Here is a 19,767-nt window from a genome sequence, read left to right as displayed (position 1 = left end):
GAGAACTGTGTAACAGTCCAGTTGGAAGAAAAAAAGACGTACTAGCGTGCCTGCTAGTAAAACATGAGTAGCTCTCGGACACTTTTATTTTGTCAAAGTAGCTCCCAGATACAAAAAGGTTGGAGACCCCTTCCCTTAAATGCACGATGAAAGTCAGCTACTGACATTTGAGTGTGAGTAAACATATTGAAATACAGTATATGAATATGTAAAATATATTCTGTCATATTGAAATCTACAGCACACACCTGTGATTTCAGCATAAGGAGATGTTTGTGTGCATCGTATCTCCAATGGCACATGAATGCACCTTAACAAACAGTAACTTGTACTATGAAACTGTATCCTGTCCATAACCAACAGATTAATGTTCATGTCGTGTTTTAAACTTGTGTGAGGAATGTGAGGAAAGTGCACTGACAGGTTAACCAGAAGGAGAATGCTAATGACATCATTTTGAAACAAGGTCCTATTTATTTGAAATGTATTATTAATTTCAAACTATTTTACAACATTTTTACAACAAATTTTAGTTTCACATGATCTGCACTCAGCATGTATTTCTTTTTATGACCCTGCTGCAGCCCAGTTGACAGGCTTCATGCTCACCATCATGCCTGGCACCATCATGGGAAAGAAGCTGGATCTCTCCAAGCTCACAGATGAGGAGGCAACGCATGTGTGGGGAGTCGTCCAGCGAGACTTCGACTTGAGGAAAAAAGAAGAAGACAGACTTGGGTAGGTTAGAGAAACCACAGAGCTGTTAACGCTGCTCTGTGATAAGGATCTGCTCCTCTCCGCAGAGGCAACAGGCAGTCGCTCCTCTGAGGGCTCCACACTTGGATTGATGCAAGCAAACAGTCCCCATTAAACGTCAAACTTAATTTCTTAGATGAACTTTAACGTCAAGCCAGTTGGAGGTCTCAGGCTTTGCTGTTACAAGGATTGTTTGGCCTTGGTGGAGGTGCACTCTTATGACTCTGCATTAGAGCGCATACCTCCACCCAAGGCCAAATAGTCTTCCAATTATGGCCCGGTGGAATTTAAGTTATTAACTCGACTCATATCAACAAACATTTCATTGTTTCCGGTTCCTGAGTAATTGAGATAGCGCCACCATCTGGTTGATTGTTATTTTAATCTCTGCGCAAGTAACGAGTGAATTCCTTTTGAAGAGTTCTGTTTGTGTGATGTTAGGATTAAGAGTCAAATGTTGTTTTCTCTGGAGTCAAACATGTGTGTGCTATGTTGCCTTCGCGGGGAAGAACATCTTCAAAAAGACGTTCTGTACGAATCATTACCTCATGGAAGAGCTTGTGTGGCCGTAAGCAGCGTAGAGTTAAAAGAGTTTAGTGGCTGCTTTTGGATGAACACGTTTAGCAAATTTTTTTTCCATTTCCCTCGTGGTGGCAGAACACCTCAGTCTGCAGCTGTGAGAGGAAACTCTGCCCAGTGTTTGTCTGGTTTGTTGATTCACTGCAGCGCATCATGTCAGCCTGAGCTTAACATGTTGCTCACATTCCACCGCCAGCTGGCAGTCACATGACCTGAGTTCAAAGCCATGCATGTAAAAGCAGATATGTGATATTCCATGTTTCTTTATTCTTTTTTGTCATTTGTTTCCTCAAGAGTAGATGGCTGATTATCATTCTTTAGATTCAGAATTAAGTATATGTTTTATATATTATATATTTGAATTTGCCCACAGCGTAGAAAACATCCCCATCTAATGAGCAGACTAACTTTGTTGAGCTGTACGTTACCAGCAGCAGATTGTGTTGACTGGCCTGTGACTCACAGACTGGCTGCCCTGTGTCTCACGTGTCTCCTTGCCAGCCGTGACGGATGCATGGAGAAGATATCAGGGCTGTGGGAGGAAGAGGTTTAGTGGGAATTTCCTCTTCTCCCTGGCTCTGCACAGCAGCAGCAGCAGTAGCAGCATGTTTAAATTTATCTGAATTTTATTTTTTTGTCATGCTCAAGTTTCCTAAGGATAAATAATCACATAAACCATTTTTGTTTGAAATTATAGAGCTTAGTGTCTTTATGTTGCTGATGTTGCTTGAGAACAAGAAGAGTTGTCTGACTGTCTCACTACGATGGAATTCAACTATAATTCAATTATAATTAATGCCATTCTATCTTCGTTACTTTTATGTTTTCATGTCTCCTTCCTGTGAGTGGAACATTCTAAACTCAAACATTCGGCTTTGATTCTGGGTTTTTGAGCGTGTTTAGCCAAAGCAAATACAGTCATTTCTTACTTATACAAAAATCACTCTCGTGAATTCTCTCCTCATTGCTTTGTTACAGTTAGGACATTTCACAGGTCAGAGGTGGCTAATGTCCGGTGGAGCAGGCGATGAGAGATACAGTCACGTGTAGTGGAACAACTGAGGGAAAAAGTTTCCCCTTTAATAGAGAATTACTGTAGTCACGAGGCCAGATTTAGGTTAGGTGGTCCAAATGCAAAACATCTCTCATCTCTCTCTCTCTCTCTCTCTCTCTCTCTCTCTCTCTCTCTCTCTCTCTCTTGTTCTCGCTCTTTCTTCCCCTTTCTCTGTCTCTCTGTCCCTCTCTCTTCCTCTCCCTCTCCCTCTCCCTCTCCCTCTCTTTCTGTCTTTCTCTCTTTCTCTCTTTCTCTCTTTCTCCCTCAGAGAAAAGACATCAGCACATTTCTTTCATTTAATGCACTTTAGCTCTTGGTTCCTGCCAAGGTTCTTCCACTTTAGCTATTTGTTTTCCATTGAGGGGAGCGTTTGTTTGCTCCTCAGGCAAACACGGCTGCTAAAATCTATTAATAGAGGTTTTTTTTATTCTTGTGGTTTCTGTATGAAGCCGTCATGTCTAACAGACTGAAGCCACATGTGCTTTGTCATACATATAATGACAATGCTTGATTAATAAGGGCTCTATAAACATTTGGTCATAGTTCAGGTTCATAGTTGAGGGCATACAGATGAACCTTTGAAATATGATGCATTGGTTTCCAGAAGTTTTTCCTAATGAAAACATAGAAAAAGTAGATATTAACCGGCTGCAGCTGTTTTTTGTTTATCTTAATTGACACCAACATGTGTCTCCCATGTGTGTTTATATTAGGTGATGATGTATTTTATTTTTATTTTGTGTTCTGTATTTCTATATCAAAGTTTATGAAGATGAATTGGTTTGGCTCAGACAGTAGCCGTGTCTCTCTGCTGTATCATTCTGTGCCTCATTTTGACTCAAAATTGGACTCAGGCATGCAGTCTGCAGAACAATTCTTCTCTTTATCAGGCTTCAGATACATTCAGATGTTTCAGCACAGAGATATTAATCATGAATGTTTTATTCAAACCAGAACTGTTTATTAAATATGAAACTTCTACTGCAAAAACTGGTTTGTATGCTAGGATTAATGAATTCTTCCACAAAATTGTCCATTGCCAAATAAAAATATCTATTCTTTGACCTATTTGTCATAATCAGATGCAATTCAATGTAATAAAAAAAAACATTAGTCAGTCATGTTTATATTGAAACTTGGCTAAGGATGCATCTTATCAGTTAAAGCAAATGGAAAATGGCCTCATGTCAGTAGGAAGCCGCTCAGTCTTTGTCTGGAAACCATTATGTTATGGCTCTGGTCATAGTAAAGGCCGCTCTGTGTCTGAATTCATGTCTGACTCAGACTCTCTCGTGCTCATGTTTTGTTTATGAAAACTTGTCAGATGCTTGGATGGACTTCACAGTTTATCAGAGAAAAAAAGGAACGCGTGAAAGAGAGACGTGTGAGAGACATGCAGGCAGAATACAGAGCGACTGGAGCAGCAGATCTTATTTGTGTAGAGGGACAGTGAGGGAGGATCACCATGTATGGCAGCACAGACTGAGTGTGACTGTGTGTCTGCGTGACTGTGTGTCTGTGTCTGGCTGCCACGGCTGGATTTCCAGTTTGCCACCTAAGCATTTCAGTTTCTGGTTTTAATCAACTACTAAGAGAGAAGTAGAGACGTGTAAATGTGGTATATGGGAACAGTAAAAACTAGAGATGTTACGTCAAATATTTTAAAGGTTATATTTATTGCTCTCATTTAACAACAACAACAATAATAATAATAATAATAATAATAATAATAATAATAATAATAATAATAATAATAATAATAATAATAATAATAATAATGGTGCCTGTCTGAGTGCTATATTTATCTATTAATAATCAAAATCCACAATTTTCTTTTCTGACAGTGTGAACGACCTTGTATCTGCATGATATTTTGAGAATAAATTATTCAGTTTCCCCAAATTCCCAAAGTCCAAATTCGAAGATATTAATTGTTTTACTCCAAATGGGAACAGGATTTTTCCGTAAGACAATCTATCTATCTCTAATTTTGGACACTAGAAATATGACATTTATAACACAACATTTTGTCTCTTTTTACAGTATCGTTGACCTTTGTTATCAAGCTGAAAACAGCATAATAATGACAATATAATCACTAAAATGAAGGACACAATGTTGCAAACAGCTTCAGGTCACTGACTTGAGGTTTATTCATTGTCTTTTATCACGCCTTTGATTTTGTTTTTGATATTTAAACCTTGGCAGCACATGGAAAGCTGCTTAAATTCCACCCACAGGACACATTTGAGTCCCAGACAGGCTGTTTTTAATGTTTGCGGGGAGAGAAGATTTCACGGATAATCACATTTCAGAGGCCCAGCAGCTGTATCTGCATAAAGATGAAGGAAACTTTGAGAGCACTCCATCATCTGTGCAATTCGATTGTAATTAAAGACATCTTCCTCCTCCTCCTTTTCTCAATCTGGTTGGATGTTGTGTCAGAAACCGCCCACTCATTTGGGACTGGTTACTCTGTGAACTTTTCTCATCACTGCCGTCAGCATCTTGCATTGCTGACAGAGGCTGTCACTTTTCTAAACAGTCAGCATGAGTTTGCATCTGCTCTCTGAATGTTGCTAAGGAAAATGAGTCAAAGCGAAGAAGTCGGTCAATAACACACATGAAGGAGAGAGGAGAGATCTGTGGGTTCAGTTTTGTTTCCTCAAGCCTGATGTTTCTGGCTGTTTCCTGTGAATCCGAACCTCAGTAGCACATCACAGCTCATGTGAGATCTTCTGCACTTGGTGTTGTTCAGGCGGTATCTATTGGCACAGCCCTCAAGACAATGTTTCCTACATGTATATTACCTTATCCAGGATGTATTTACAGCACCTGCCTGGCACTTATAAACCCTGGTGTTTAAACATGGTCCGCAAACGTTGCTGGCCACCTTGTTGTGTCTGTGGGTGTGTTCAGATGGTGCAAACATTGTGCAACAAGCAGCCATGTGACTGTTCCTCTGTTCCTGTTGCCCATCACATCATTGCTGTCGATAAGTTGTTTGTGTGTTCTCCTGGCGCCGTGGTAATGATCAGGCCCTCTGTTGCAATGGAAACCGAATATAATTATGTTTTATCTCATACTCATTTTTTTGACACAGCTCCTGTGGTACTGCTCCTGACTTTTTCCATTTAACACGGCTGATCTAATATATACACAGAGAAGCTGAACTGAAGCCGTCCGTGCGCTGCCAGCATCTCTGCCCTCGTGTTTGTCAGCCAGAGTTTTGACTCATAGATTTTCTGTATAATACAGCAGTATGAAGTTTGTTTTTATAGCTGTGAAAACATGAACTAAAATATGAGTAATAAGTTAGTCAGTTACATTCGAATGTTTTCCAACGAGTTACAACTTACTTCATTAGAATTGTAATAAATGTTGCTATCTAAGGGATTATCAGCTCAATGGTGTATTTTGACATTTATACTTAGTTTCAATACTTTTAAATACCAAAATAACTCAACTACATTCTGAAGCATCTTGACTAGGTTTATGTGCTTAACACATGTTTGACTGTAATAATAATAATGTATTATTATTATTATTATTATTATTATTATTATTATTAGTATTATTATTATTAAGTAAGAAAATATGTATATTCACATCTACATCCAAATGTTTCTGTGCCGTATTTCAGAGGCTTTGAACTTGGCTCAACTTACATGTTTCTGAAAGATGTGAAAGAAGTGATGTAAGGAGCAATAATTCTCCAGGTGTGTGTGTGTGTGTGAGTGAAAGAGCTTGAGAGCAGTAACTATTGTCTGACTTCAAAGGATTCATGCCGGCAAGAATAAAATCTTCTCTTCCAAACAAATTGATTGCTTCCACCAAATGGAAAACCGTTGAAAGTTTCAGCAAATATTTGGCTGAAAAACAAATGTATGTCTTGATTTGGATACAAAAATGTTTCAGTGTAATTGGCTGTATCCTGCAGCAACACTGTCTGAGCTGGTGCCATTTCTACTACTGTGTGTTAAACAGCTGTGCTCCATCGTCAAACACAGTCTATATCTACTGTATGTGCACATACTTTGTCTCTCGTTGACCTCTGGATAGGTGATGTCACCGCTATGATGTCATAGCCACATATCGAAAAACGTTCTGTCCTAAGATGTACATTTTATTTGTGTTTACTTTGTTTGCTGACATATTGCACAATGAGACATTCCAAGACATTTTATTTCAAGAAAGAAATGTAACAGTGTTTGTGCACAGTATTTTGTTATTTTCTATGCTTTCATCTCCTGTGACTGAGCCTGTGTTTTTCTCTCTGCTCTTTCCAGCCGACTGAGAATCTTGCTCCTTCTCAGCTAATCCCCTTGCTGTTATTCTGCAGCAGTGGGATAAATTTGAACAAAAAAACTCAAAACAAATTTGTCAGGCTTTTGCTTGTCTGCCATTATATTTCTATCCTCGTCTTTTTTTTTAGGGAGCTGAAGACCAAAATTGAGAAGGAAGACACCAAGATGGTTTTGCTGGGTCAGCGGTCCAACCTAACAGAGTCGCACTGTATTCGCTGTCTCCAGCCCTTCAAGTTCCTTGTCAACAGTAAGCGTCAGTGTCTGGACTGCCAGCTGTACACCTGTAAGTCCTGCAGCCGCTACAACAAGAAGGAGCAGGGCTGGGTGTGTGACCCCTGCCGCATGGCGAGGTACGAAAAGTCTGTGTGATGTTTGAAATTGTATTTGGTTCACACATGTAAGCGATCAGTCAATTGATTAGTCGCTTTATTTAAATGGAAAGATTTCCCCAGATCAGATCGCCCACCTCAGCTGGATGAATGAAATCACTTTTGTCATTTTCATTTCACTGAAAGGGTCCTTAAGATCGGCACTTTGGAGTGGTATCATGAGAACGTCCGCGCTCGCTTCAAGCGCTTTGGCAGCGCCAAAGTGATGCGATCGCTTTTCAAGCGGCTGAACGGCGAGCACATCCTTCCCCAGAACGACCCAGGAGGTGAGCAGCCTTATTCTTACTGTCAAGATGAAACAATGGTCTGTTACGAAATGGTTTTGCACCACCTCTGTTTGCCAAACCTCTGAAACTCATGGAAATAATGCTCATATAGTGACACAGCCAGAGAATATGACAGCTTAATTCAGAAATGTTTGAATCCCTTATCCACCCATGAAAGTCTGCATGTGGGTGGGTGGTAAATAAGAGTGTCCCTTCCTTTTTTTTGTTGAACAAATTCTGTCACGGTGGCCTTGTAGCTGGGGGATTAACCCCTGGTAAACCCCTGCTGCTTAATGCCAGACACCTTCGGACTGTGGCTATACTGGGCAGATTCCAAGTGTGTATTTAAGTGTGAATATGAAAACAGTGCAGAGCTACGCTACAAAGGTGCTAGAGCGTCGTGTCTTAGGCCAAGGTTGCCATGTGGGGGCAACGTGAGCAGCTTTCCATCTGTTTCACTCACTGGCTCAGTCGATGCTGCTGATCAGTAGAGGCTCTTCCTGGCTCAGAAAGCATTGCTGTAAATCTGCTGGAGCTTCAGAAATCTCTTTTCAGGCTTTCAGGAGACTTTGCAGCTGCTTACTGCTCTGTATCTGTGTGGAGGATGAGCCTTTGAAATGAAGCTCTGGCGAAAGAAACATTGTGTCCTTTACACTCCTTGAACTAATAACAGCATGAAATACATTTGATGCACGTCTCATTTATTGCTAGCAAAAGTCCAATTGTAATGTTTGGGTCCAGAATTTGTGACACAGAATTTTGTTGCCTTTGTTGTCTTTGGTTAAAGACAGCTCGTGCCTCATTCTTGGACCAAAGATTTCCCTCTGGCTCTTACGCAATCATACAGCCCAGGTTGTCCATACTTTGAACAAAATTACACACATGACAGCAAGATCACACTGACCAAACAGGGGTATGATGCACACCAAAATGATCCATGTGACTCCCAGTGAAGCGCAAGAATCAAGACTCTTCTAAACCTCAAAGTGTCCTCAGCAAGCTGCCAGATCTAACAGACGGAGTTAATCTTTCTGTCTTTTGTCTTCTTCCAGCTCTGTCTCCTCACAGCTGTGCGTATAGCTGTCAGAAAAATGTTTCATTCCTAGCACAAAGACTCAGGCCAGATCCTTAAATGTCAGATATATGTCCTCAACTGACCAGAGCGCTTGCAGAAACAATGTCTTCTGGGACCCATTCAGACCCTGCTAGCGCTCAGGAAACATTAGCAGAGATAATGCTGCGAAAACTCTTGTTTATGTTATATGCTTGTGTTTAAAGTCTTGCGTAATGACTGCACGGATCCATCAAAACTTTCCTCAGCTCTCCCTTCTGTGTGTTTCAAGCAACATAAACCTCAAAGCAGCAACGGTGGAATCCTGCCGCCACACTAAGAGCGTTTAACGCTCGCCATATATCAGCCATGACACACAATGGGCTTCCAAGAGAGATCATAACATCAAGAGATCAATGAACTATAGAAATAAAGCAAAAGCTCCTGCTACAGCTTACGCTCGCTGAGTCACCCTGGAGGATTTTGGGAGAGAGGGTAAGCAGAGTGAGCTGGCTGGCTGGCGTGGCCCTGCTGGCCTTGTGATCATCCAGTCACATGTCTCCCATTCTGTGAGAGAGAGAGAAGAGAGAGAGAGAGAGAGAGAGAGAGAGAGAGAGAGAGAGAGAGAGAGAGAGAGAGAGACCCACATCTGCATCGATTCTGTGGCTCTCAGCCAGCAGAGTGAGGAAAGACACAAACCAAAGCTCCAGTATGAAACATGATCATACATACATACACATGTTAACAGATGCGTGGTGATGTTCAAAATGATCAACAACTAATCACAACTAGACGCCCATGTGACCACCTGGCTTAAATCTGGCGTGCATGACTGCACACATACACACACACACACACACACACACACACACACACACACACACATGCACACACCCACACCCCCACACGCACACACACCCACACATTCTTTCTACTGTACAGTGTGTGCAGTGGTCCGCTGGGCCCTCAAAGCTCGGACGGTGTCATCATACTGTATGCGTCTTGTATGTGTAACAATCATGTCTTTGTCCAACTGTGAAGTTGCTTATACAGGATTTATCTCAGTTCTTCTTCTCCCGTTATTGTTCGGCTGCTGCTGCTATTTTGGATTATTCACCTGAATGATCTGAATATCACAGCTCCATAATTCTATAGTCGCTTGATAGCAAAGCTGCAAACCGAACCTCATTCATGTTCATTGTAATTAGTCAGAAGGTAATGGAAAACACTAATCCAGCATTTAGGATGATTTATTAAAGTAGGATTGTTGAAGTGTATTTAAACTCAATCGGTCGTATCTCCTCTCTGCTTTGATCTCCAGATCCTCTAGAATATGACACCCAGAGCATGCCAGAGGTCCACAGTGAGTAGACTCATCTGAATCTGTAACATCATCAACAATGGGTTGTAATAGTGTTGAAATTTCATAACAAAAAGCTGATTTCTGATTGAGTCTTTCAATCTGTAGCACATTTGAATTTACCCGCCGACACATCCACAAAGCACCATTCTAGCAGTTGCGTGTTACAGTCAGTGATTGTTCCCAGGTCCAGAGGGGGCACTAATAGACACAGTGCCTTCTAACAACTTTTGATTCAATGTGCACAGTGGTGCTGCAGCCAAGGTTTCACAATAGTCTCTAAATGAAAATTTGAACCTCGAAATCTGCCTTCTAGTCCCCCTTCATGCTTAGTACGTTGCTCAGTTGTGCCTCTTGTGCATTTTGTTTAGAAGAATCACGATGCCAGCCGTAAACATGGTGACCAGTCAGGATCGTTTTAAATATCATTTCCATATTGAATGTTTTTTGCTTTTGGCGTCGTATTGGTTGAGCACAGCAGTTTGCTCAGGCTGGCACAATCACAGCTCGTCTGACTTCCATTAACACAACAAACAGAAGGAATAATAAGAGGAGGACGAGGAAAAACATCAAGATTTGTTTCAATATGTGTTATTGGTTGTTGAGCATTGATCAGAACAGTAACAACAGTAATAGATAGTAACAGTTGTAGTAATGGTTTTATTTGTGTTCGTCTTCATTGACACAATCCGACAATCTAATTATTTATCTGACTAAGTACATTTCTTCTCCTGCTGTTGCTGCTGCTGTTGTTGTTATTGTTGTTGTTGTTTCCATTCACCCCACCCCCCTTCCCCTGGCGGGGACTCTGATGCAGTAAAGTTATCCTGTCATAAACTCTCTCGTAAAGAGGAACTGAAAACTTGCAGCGTTCCTACTTCTCACCCCCGCTAAGCTCTGCCAAATAGAAATATAAAACCTTTGATTTGTAGCAACACATACTGTACAGTTTGCCTCCTGTTGTGAAGAACGAGGGTTTACGAGGGTTCTTGGGTTGAGACTCGCCGGTTGGAAGCATTAAAGAATAAAGCGCTAGCAGTGGTTTTGTCTTCAGTCTGGACTGTGAAAGTGGGCAGATCATCCAGATGTCTACATTCTTATATCATATTCTTCTATTTAGTCGGCTGCAGACAAACAACACATTGAACCACTTCGACTCTCCCGCGCTGCGCCACTGAGTGAAAACACACACATGTTCAAATGCTGGACTTCATTTGATTTAAAGACTTTTGTGACACTGTTTCCTTACTTCACCTTAACTTTTAATGAACTGGGTGTTAATGGCCATGAGTGTGCCTGTTTTCTTTATCAGCAGATGCATATGAGGAGCACAATATGGACGCCACAGACCTACAGCACTACAAAAGGGTTTGTGTTTTATTGATGTCATCATTGTGTTGTTCTGTTTGTGATTTGGTGGACACAGAAGGTGCTGCAGTTACAAGCAAAATAAAACAAGCAGATATTAATTTGTAAACCCGACAGCAGAACCGGAGGAGCACTGCTCCTTCTCACTGCTAATTCATGTTGAGGAGAAGTTCCATGGAAGCCCTCAAGCACCCGTTGGCTCCTCCTCCTCCGTCAGTTTGATGCCTTTATGTTTCCTGTTTCTTTATTTTGAAATGTTGCAGTGACGACAATCGAGTCTAATTTCTCACAGATTCCGTCAGTGATCATCTGAACAACCTGAGCCTAATAGTGTGTGTGTGTGTGTGTGTGTGTGTGTGTGTGTGTGTGGTGAGTGCTGATCTTCGTCACGCTGACAGGTCTGACCTCTGCTCTCTCCATATGTTATCTGTTTGGTGTCTAGTCCAGGTCAACCCTAATGAACAATGACCCAATGACTGCAGTGCCTTGACAGGTGTTGATGATGAAGGTTAGGCATGTCAGGACTGGCACTCGTCGTGGTGTATTGTGGGTAAATTCCCAGATGCACACATGTAGAAGATGTAGCTCAGTGAAAAGAGCCTTTGGTTTAAATCCTGAGTGGTTTTAAAGGAGTGCTGGGTCCGCTGGAATTCATCATAAAACTGAGGCTACTATTGTTTATTCCACCGTCTGAGTGAAGAGGAGAAACTAAGCCTTGTTTATTTTCAATCACTGCAGCGGCTGCTCAGTGGAAAAATGTTTAAAGGATTTCAAGGCTCTGCTGGATCCCTGAACTGCTTCACTGTGCTTCCAGTGGGGCTACCGGTTCATCCTTGTGTTTCAGAAGTTTGATGTTGATGTTGTACAGAGGCAGAGCACAAGAACGCTGTGTTGCTTCTGGTATTTCATCTGTTGAGTTTTTATTGAGACATGGTGTCCTCTAGTGTTTTGTTAAGAGTACTACCTTTTCACACACTGAAATCATCCCTGTATTCAAACTTTTTGACTTTGTTCTGATCTTCTCCTGTCAAGGCAGACCACTGAGTCTGACTGTAAGAAGCCTTCTGCTTCCTTTCCTTTCCTTTCCTTTCCTTTCCTTTCCTTTCCTTTCCTTTCCTTTCCTTTCCTTTCCTTTCCTTTCCTTTCTTTTCCTTTCCTTTCCTTTCCTTTCCTTTCCTTTCCTTTCCGACCCAGCCCAAAGCTCTATGGGAAGACGAGGAAAAACTACAGAGAGAAGACAGAGATGACGAGGGAGGTTAAACACAGTACGATGTAGTACTATGTTTTGAGAGTCTCTCTCCTTAGGCAGCGGTTCATGCAATAGTTGAGGATGTTGCAGGGGTCCTGCTTTTCACTCCTTTCCTTTTCTTTTCTTTACCCTCCTTTACCTCCCTCCCTTCCTCTCTCTCTTCTCTCTGCTGGTGACGGTGATGGTGTTTCTCTATCTCTCCCTGCTCCTCAAAGATGAAAAAGACCAAAAGGCGACTCACTGTTGACCCCATTGATTTTGATCTGGACTCTGACGACTTCATCGACCGCAGGAGAAAGTCGTATCAGGTAGAATCCAGGCGAATCCGTGACTCCCACTTATCTGTCCCTAAACCAAACTAATCCTAATCTCCTTTTTTGCTAAACTCAATATGCATGGCGGCATAGGCAGAACATGCAGAACAAAGCCTGACAGCAATTTGTCACTCATCATCTCCAGATTGCTCCCTTCCAGGCCCAGAGTTCCCTTGAAATAACCGAGCAAAGTTTGAGGGACCAGAAGATTCTGGAGACAAACCTAACCGATCAGGAGCCGAAGTTCAGCTCAGATGTTGGACTGTCTTTGAGTCACAGGATGAGCCTGGGAACAGCTCCACGCAACGGTGAATATGCGAGGAACGGATCATCTGAATGGTTCCAGATACATTCAGGCTTTTCGCCTTCTCTTAAAGTCCTTGAGCCTCACCTTCATTGACCCTCATTTCCTCCCCAGATGACCAAGACCACCGCACCACCTGGTCCCGCTCCATCTCCCGGCTCAGCTTCTCCTCACACAGCAGCGGCAGCATGGGGGGGCCGAGGTGTAGCAGCAGCATCTATCTGCCAGGTCCTGATGAATCGGAGGAGGGGGAAGATGGCCGTCTGCCCTATCGTCCTCATATGCGATGCTGCAGCCACACGTCCCAGGAGAGCCTGAACTCTGCCACCTCTGCACCGCAGGTCCTTAACATGACTCATGAAGATTTTTTCCCACCTCACAAACACCACATGATTTTAGAATGACGTCTTTTTGACTTTGCTTTAATGTTTACCCAGATAGACTATCACCACAGCAATATTATGTCTAACAGAACCTGTGTGGCTTTTGATAATGTTTTTCTAAAAGTCTAAAAGTCTAAAAGTCACATCACTAAAGTAATGACTTTGTTATTCCATGAATATTGGCGAACTTAATAACAAAAGGACAAAACCTTGGTAGCATTCAGCGTTTATCATTTATTTAATGGTGTTGATTATTAATATTTCCATGTCATAGCTAGTTTGCCAGGTTGTGCATTATAGAATGATGCATGTTCGCCCACTGTCTCGTTAAATATTGTAAGGAAATTGTTTCCTTAATGAGAATAATTACAAACAAAAGTATGAATTGATGAACTTCATCTTGCCCCATATGGAAACTCAAAGATAAAATCATAATATGATATGCGCTTTTTTTCAATTGTTTGCAGTCAAATTCCCAAAACAGAACGGCAATTGGATTGATTTGAACTCTTGCATACCCCCTGACCCCCACCCCCGATACACACAGACACACACACACAAACACAATAACACAGTGAGTGATATAGAGGAGACAGCTGCTACATCAGAGGGAGTGTAGAGATGACATCACTGTCTGTTTATGTGTCCCTGAAAGACTCACAACTGATGCATTCTGTTTAGTTTTGCATTCTTATTGTTATCAGACATCAATGTTCCCCACGTGTCCCCCATGTGTCCTCTAGTTTAACAGCATGTGTCTTAATTTACTTTATTGTTGTTATTTTCAGCTCTAACCCAGACAAACTAAATCAATCAAAAGTCTCGTCGGTGGTAATTACAGATCAGTCAGAGGAAATCAAAGGAGCTGATTTGGTTCTGTGTTGGCTGGATGTCATATCAAAGCGTTGCTCGTTATCGGTCCTAGATGGCCCGGCGCTGATTTCCACCTTCCAAATCTCACGGGTCACTGCAAATTGTCTCATGGTTGAGTAACGGTGACATCAAACAGACCGCTAGCAACTCAGACTCGCTCTTCTCCTGAAGTTAAAAGCAATCTGTGGTTGGATCTGTGAGAAGGAGACATCAAGATAAGAACACAAACACAGGATTTGTTGAGGCGTACAGCCGAATTGATTGGATTTGGTTTTGTCTTATAGGCTTTATTGCCCTGCTACACCAGCAATGACTCATTTCAGCACCACTTTGTCCTCAGCTACATTCCACACCAACAAGCTTGATCGATTATGTTTAAGTTGTTTGTGATGAAGGTTATGGATACGGGTGAGATCAAGCTTTATCAGAAACAAGCCCCTAACCTCCACAATAATGTTTTGTTTGAGTTGTATATTCTGTATATTGCCAGCATCCCTCTGTCTTTCTACAGGTCACTGAGCTGAACATGCGCATGTCAGCCATTGAGTCCATCTTGAACCGTTTGGAGCTGAAGGTCACCTCAACGTACAAGCAGGCGAGTCCCCCCATGTCACGTCATCAAACAGTCGCTCAGCTGTAGGAAAACCAAAGCTGAATTCCATTTAGGCTGAACTCGAATCCCTCTCACTGATGACCTCGTACGTGCAGACACACATAGCGACGACGCAGACTGTCGAATATCTGCCATGGTCACTGTGTGTTTCCGATAGCTATGGCAACACCTTAGATTGTAAACTCTGTCAGTGGAAATGAGTAGCCATTAAAAGTAGAACACTGTGTTTGTTCTTTACAGTCTCCATGTGTGAATACATGTAATCCTTCATTAGTCATCAGTTAACTATTTGCTGACACAAATGGAGGCTGTGGGTTTAATCCTTTTTGTCTTTGTTTAGTTATTTATTTATGGGGTTTTGTGTTTTAAGGATTGTCTCTAGTAAACAGGTATTTTTCACTCCAAAAACAGCATCATCCAAGTATTGTGTTGATAAAAATCCTCATGTTGGTTTGGCTGATGTGTCTGGTGAGTTTGGCATCTGGTTTCCATTGGGATGTGAGTTCCCCCCCCCCCAGCAAACCACAAACAAACGTGGGACATTGAGCTCATATGCTAATCCGCTGCCGTATGACTTCAAATAAGGGCTAAATTTGATCAACTTGGGCTTTTCCCGTCTGCCTTGGGAAACCTCATCTTAAATCAATTTGTGTGTCACACATGTTTCGCCATTTGAGAACCCAGAAGATATATTTAACTCCCATGGTGGTGTGCATAATTCTATCAATGTGGTGTTGATCAAACAGCTTCAATCAGGCTCCCAAGTATTTAAAATGACAGTTGATCAGAGAATGAAACCCTCAACCTTCTCACTGTGAGGCATCAGTGCTCAACACTGATCCTCCATCCTGCTTTCAATGATGCAACCGTTTGGGAATTGGTGATTAATTTACAAGGTTAACGATAAAATTATTAAGTGTGGAGATCCAAAGTGGTTCAGCCTAAGCTACTCTAATACTTTGGTTCCTTCCCTCAGCCACCTCATCTCTGATCTGTTGCCACAGGGTGACCAGACTCCAATCACCATCTCCCCTCCTCCCCCGTGGGAGGAAGTAGACGTGGAGGAGCAGCAGCTGCGGCAGAAACTCAGCCAGATGACAGACAACATCAGTGACCACAGCCTCACTGATGAGGACGAACCCAACGGGCCGCCCAACCCCCACGGGACCCCCGCATGGAGGTGCCCAGAGGCGGACGCGAGCCCAACCAAAGCTCCTACCAGACCCGCGTCCAGGACAGGAAGCTTGGTGTCAACCGCTGAGGTGAGGCAGAGCGAGCAGATGGAGTCTGAAAAGGTGCAGCGTGTGTGTGTGTGTGTGTGTGTGTGTGTGTGTGTGTGTGTGTGTGTGTGTCAGATCATAACAACAGAAATTGCCCATCAGGGTAAGATTGTAGTCTGTTAGGCTTTGGTTTTCTGATTGTACCGCTCCACATCTGGTTTGCTGCACATTCTGTACCATAAAAACTTGGCCTGGCTGCTGAAAGTCTTTGTTTTCCATAGCATTTCTGCTGGACTTGAATCCGAGCACACATTCATAGATCAAATCGCCCGAAAAGAACTTTTGGGTTCTTCAAGCCTGACGTTCTCCCCCCGTTAACGCACCAGTTTCACACGGCCACAGCGTGAAGTTTATTGCTTCACTTCATAGCGGACCTTTTGAAACGGCACACACTTTTTTTCTTTGACCACTGTGATTGAAGTATCAAAGTGGTCAAAGAAGTGGTCAAAAACATGCAGAAATGTGACCTGTCTTGTTTCCACTAAAGAGGGCAAAGGTCAACCTGTTCTGCCCTATTCCACTGAGACCCAGTATCACATATAATATTTCAAAGGACTTTAGAGGATTCATAACTTTTGTTCTTAGATGAGCCACTCGACGGAGGACCAAGCCCCCGATGAGGGATCAAAGACGAGCTCCACGGCTTTGCTGGTTGTGCTGGAGGACAAGGTGGCTCAAGCTGCTGCTGATGTCCAGAACGCACAGAGTCAGGTGGGGTTAACATTCCATAAAGTGATCATTCAGCCAGTGTTGTTGTTGTGACACAAACAGGATTTGTCTCAAGCTTCTCTCTTTTCTGTGTCCAAGGTGTCTTACATTGAGGACAGGATTGCTGCCCTGAATGCTGCTGGTATGCCAGTGGATAAAGGCAAGAGAAGGGTAAAGTCATTTCATTTCATTCCTATTATTCAACTTTTATTCAAATATAATTCCTTACACATAATATGAATCAAACCTAAAATGTACTTCAAACGGAAAGTACTTGCGCAGACCAGTAGATCAATCAAATAAGAGTGATGAACATAGATTTCAATGGGGCTCTTTATTATTATCATATGATTGCATTATCAAACCCATATCAAGTGTATAGAAGAGTTACTTTTGGAGGCAGAGCTGCTCTGGATTTGCTTCGACTACATGGATATGGTTGGCGGTCCTTTGGCTCCGCCCTTTTAGCTTCAAAGGAACCAATTAGGTTCCTTCCGTTTCCAAACAGCTGCGCCTCTCATACATGTTTCTAAGCTGAGTCCTCACAGTCCGTACATCAATCTGACTCATTTTTTCTGTTCTTTTCCTACTCTGGTCTCTTTTAGTCTGCAATCCCGATCCAATCAAGAAGACTCTCCCACAATGTTCCCACAAGTAAGAGCCGACTCTGCTGCCCCCGAGCTCCGTCCCCGGGGCCTCCCGACTCACTCCAAACATCTTAACCTTGTTACTCAACAGGAACATAGTTATGGAGTACAGTCTGGGAACTTGGCTCAGGCAAAGAAAAACTGCGTGGCTTTAATTTTCCCTGCAGGATTTCACACGTGATGAAGTTCTTTACATGTCATTTTAGGTCATTGTGAGGCAAAAAGTGGTGGCAATGTACAAAAAATCTTCAGTGCAAATCCTCAACCCTAGAGGGCAGTAAGGGGTTTCATATATTTAATGTGTTTTTCCTTCATTGCAGGCTGTTATTGCTCTCTATAACACTTTAAAAACTAACTGAACTGTTGCTTCAAGCATCACAGTTATCAGGCTTGCATTCATTCTTGGAGTTCCATTAAACTTCTGTTATCATTGTATGGTAAAATGGGTCTGTGCTTGGTTATGCTGTAACTATAATGAAATATCAACAAATCTGCTAGTTGATTTTTGTTTAGAGGGAAAAAAAAAGCTGTAGAATATGAATAAACATTGTAGTTGTTGTATGTTTGCAGACCAGGTGGACAGGTTTGTGAGGAACTCCATCTACACAGGCTCCCTGACACAGAGGAACCCACTGGCTAAGGCCAAGCCCAAGGCCGGCTCTGCGGTACGACTGTGACCACCGGGAGCAGTGAAGAGTTCAGTCCCACAAATCATACAATAAAAGCTTATAGCTAAAAATGAACACAGAGGAGAGTGGACAAGAGTAGTATTCACAATTCAAAATAAGTTTAATGCAAACTGGTTGTATTGTTGGGAATGAACTCTTCACTTCCTGGTAAGACTGAGCCTGGGTGTGTTTTAATGGACTGTCTTGCGGCCTGTGTCCAGTCGGGCTTTGTGGTGGTTTTGGTTGCACTAAATCAAGAATCATGCAGTTTGATTTTTTTGCTTCTTCATTCAAAGGCGCTTTGTTGTTTCCATCCATGTTGGTTTGTCTGTCTGTTTATCTTTTTATCAGCACGATCACTCGTAAAGTTATGAAAAGATGTTCTTGAACCTCTGTGGTCAGGATGGACGTGACCCAGGGAAGAACCTGTTACATTGTGGTACTGGTCGGCCTGATGGTGGCGCTGTAATTACCACTTTTACATTTTGGCCTGTGACTTTTAAACAGCGAGAAACAAAGAATAGAAATCATTTTATTCCAGATCCCTTGGGTCAAACCGCACCGGTCCATATTGGCCACAGCCATTTGAGCCTAACTTTTATTCAGAACAAAACAGTAACAATTTTTTGGATCTCCTCTTGCATTTTTGGGTCAAAGTTGTACGTGTAGAATATTTGAAAAAGAACATTTATCTTTGTTTTGTGATAATGTAATTGTCTGCCAGTGGGCATGGCTTGTTCTTCAAATAGTGTTGCATCTAATGAAGGAATTACTCTAGTGTCCATATACAAACTGTGCTGACTACTCTGCTTCTGCAGAGGTAAAAAAACATTACTAGTTTTGTTCTCATCCTCGTGCATCTCTGTAGCTTCACCTTTCTTATCCCATTAACTCAATCAATGCGAAAGTGATTCATCATATAGTTTTGTATCAAAGAACCACATTTCACCATATTTCTCTGTGTGTGTGTGTGTGTGTGTGTGTGTGTGTGTGTGTGTGTGTGTGTGCGTGTGCGTGCGTGTGTGTGTGTGTGTGTGTGTGTGTGTTTGTGTGTGTGTGTCTCTCTCTCTCTCTCTCTCTCTCTCTTTCTGCAGAAACCTGTGATGTCTCAGGGCTCATGAAGAGCAGGCTAAGCATGATTTGAAGGAGGATGTTACTTTTTTTTGTTTCTTTTCTTGACCAATAATGTTTCATCTCCATCGTTTGTAAAACGATGTAGCATATTATAAACTTGATTCACTGGGTGAGATCCAAGCTTTATCTAGGGTTTAAGTAATAAATGTGTGTATGATTTTCACTTTCTTTAACCAACCAATCTAGATAACATCCAGGCATGTGTATCGTATGCAAGTTAGTCTAGATCCACATGTGGAGTATTAAAATGTAAGATGAAAACCACTGTTCTCTAAATTTGCAATCATTGTACGTGTCTGTTTCAAGGTAACAATAGTAAAAGTCAAATCAGTGCAATCAGAGGACCGTTGGGCCTTGGTGGAGGTATGAGACATGTGGGTTTGTTTTTTAATGTTAACCACGGCCAGAAAGTTTATTTTAAAGGAGTTAAAATGATTGCAAAATGTAATTATTGGCATAACAGG

At 42.1% G+C, this 19,767-nt stretch overlaps 1 protein-coding gene across 1 annotated transcript; it reads left to right on the top strand.

The window, feature by feature from the left end:
- The first annotated feature begins 628 nt into the window (after positions 1 to 628).
- On the top strand, positions 629 to 19,290 carry mlphb (melanophilin b). Its single transcript, XM_076154953.1, has 14 exons — positions 629 to 738; positions 6,825 to 7,046; positions 7,212 to 7,351; positions 11,075 to 11,130; positions 12,595 to 12,687; positions 12,854 to 13,001; positions 13,112 to 13,338; positions 14,765 to 14,848; positions 15,871 to 16,161; positions 16,732 to 16,857; positions 16,954 to 17,025; positions 17,460 to 17,508; positions 18,072 to 18,166; positions 19,264 to 19,290. Exons 1-14 carry the CDS (start codon positions 629 to 631, stop codon positions 19,288 to 19,290), a joined length of 1,740 nt encoding a protein of 579 aa, XP_076011068.1.
- The last annotated feature ends 477 nt before the right edge of the window (positions 19,291 to 19,767 follow it).

This window comes from Genypterus blacodes, unplaced genomic scaffold (assembly GCF_046128005.1).
Source record: "Genypterus blacodes isolate CSIRO-AG114 ecotype Tasmania unplaced genomic scaffold, CSIRO-AGI_Gbla_v1 ptg000008l_1, whole genome shotgun sequence".
NCBI lineage: Eukaryota > Metazoa > Chordata > Actinopteri > Ophidiiformes > Ophidiidae > Genypterus > Genypterus blacodes.
Note: the sequence above shows the minus strand (reverse complement) of the source record. Positions and strands in the feature narration are given on the sequence as shown.

Bases quoted from the DNA above. Each gene is read 5' to 3' on its own strand.
- mlphb (XM_076154953.1), top strand. From the start codon at position 629: ATGGGAAAGAAGCTGGATCTCTCCAAGCTCACAGATGAGGAGGCAACG. The intron at 16,162-16,731 runs GTGCAGCGTGTG...TTTTGTTCTTAG, and splicing joins AGCAGATGGAGTCTGAAAAG to ATGAGCCACTCGACGGAGGA. The intron at 18,167-19,263 runs GTACGACTGTGA...CTCTTTCTGCAG, and splicing joins AGCCCAAGGCCGGCTCTGCG to AAACCTGTGATGTCTCAGGG.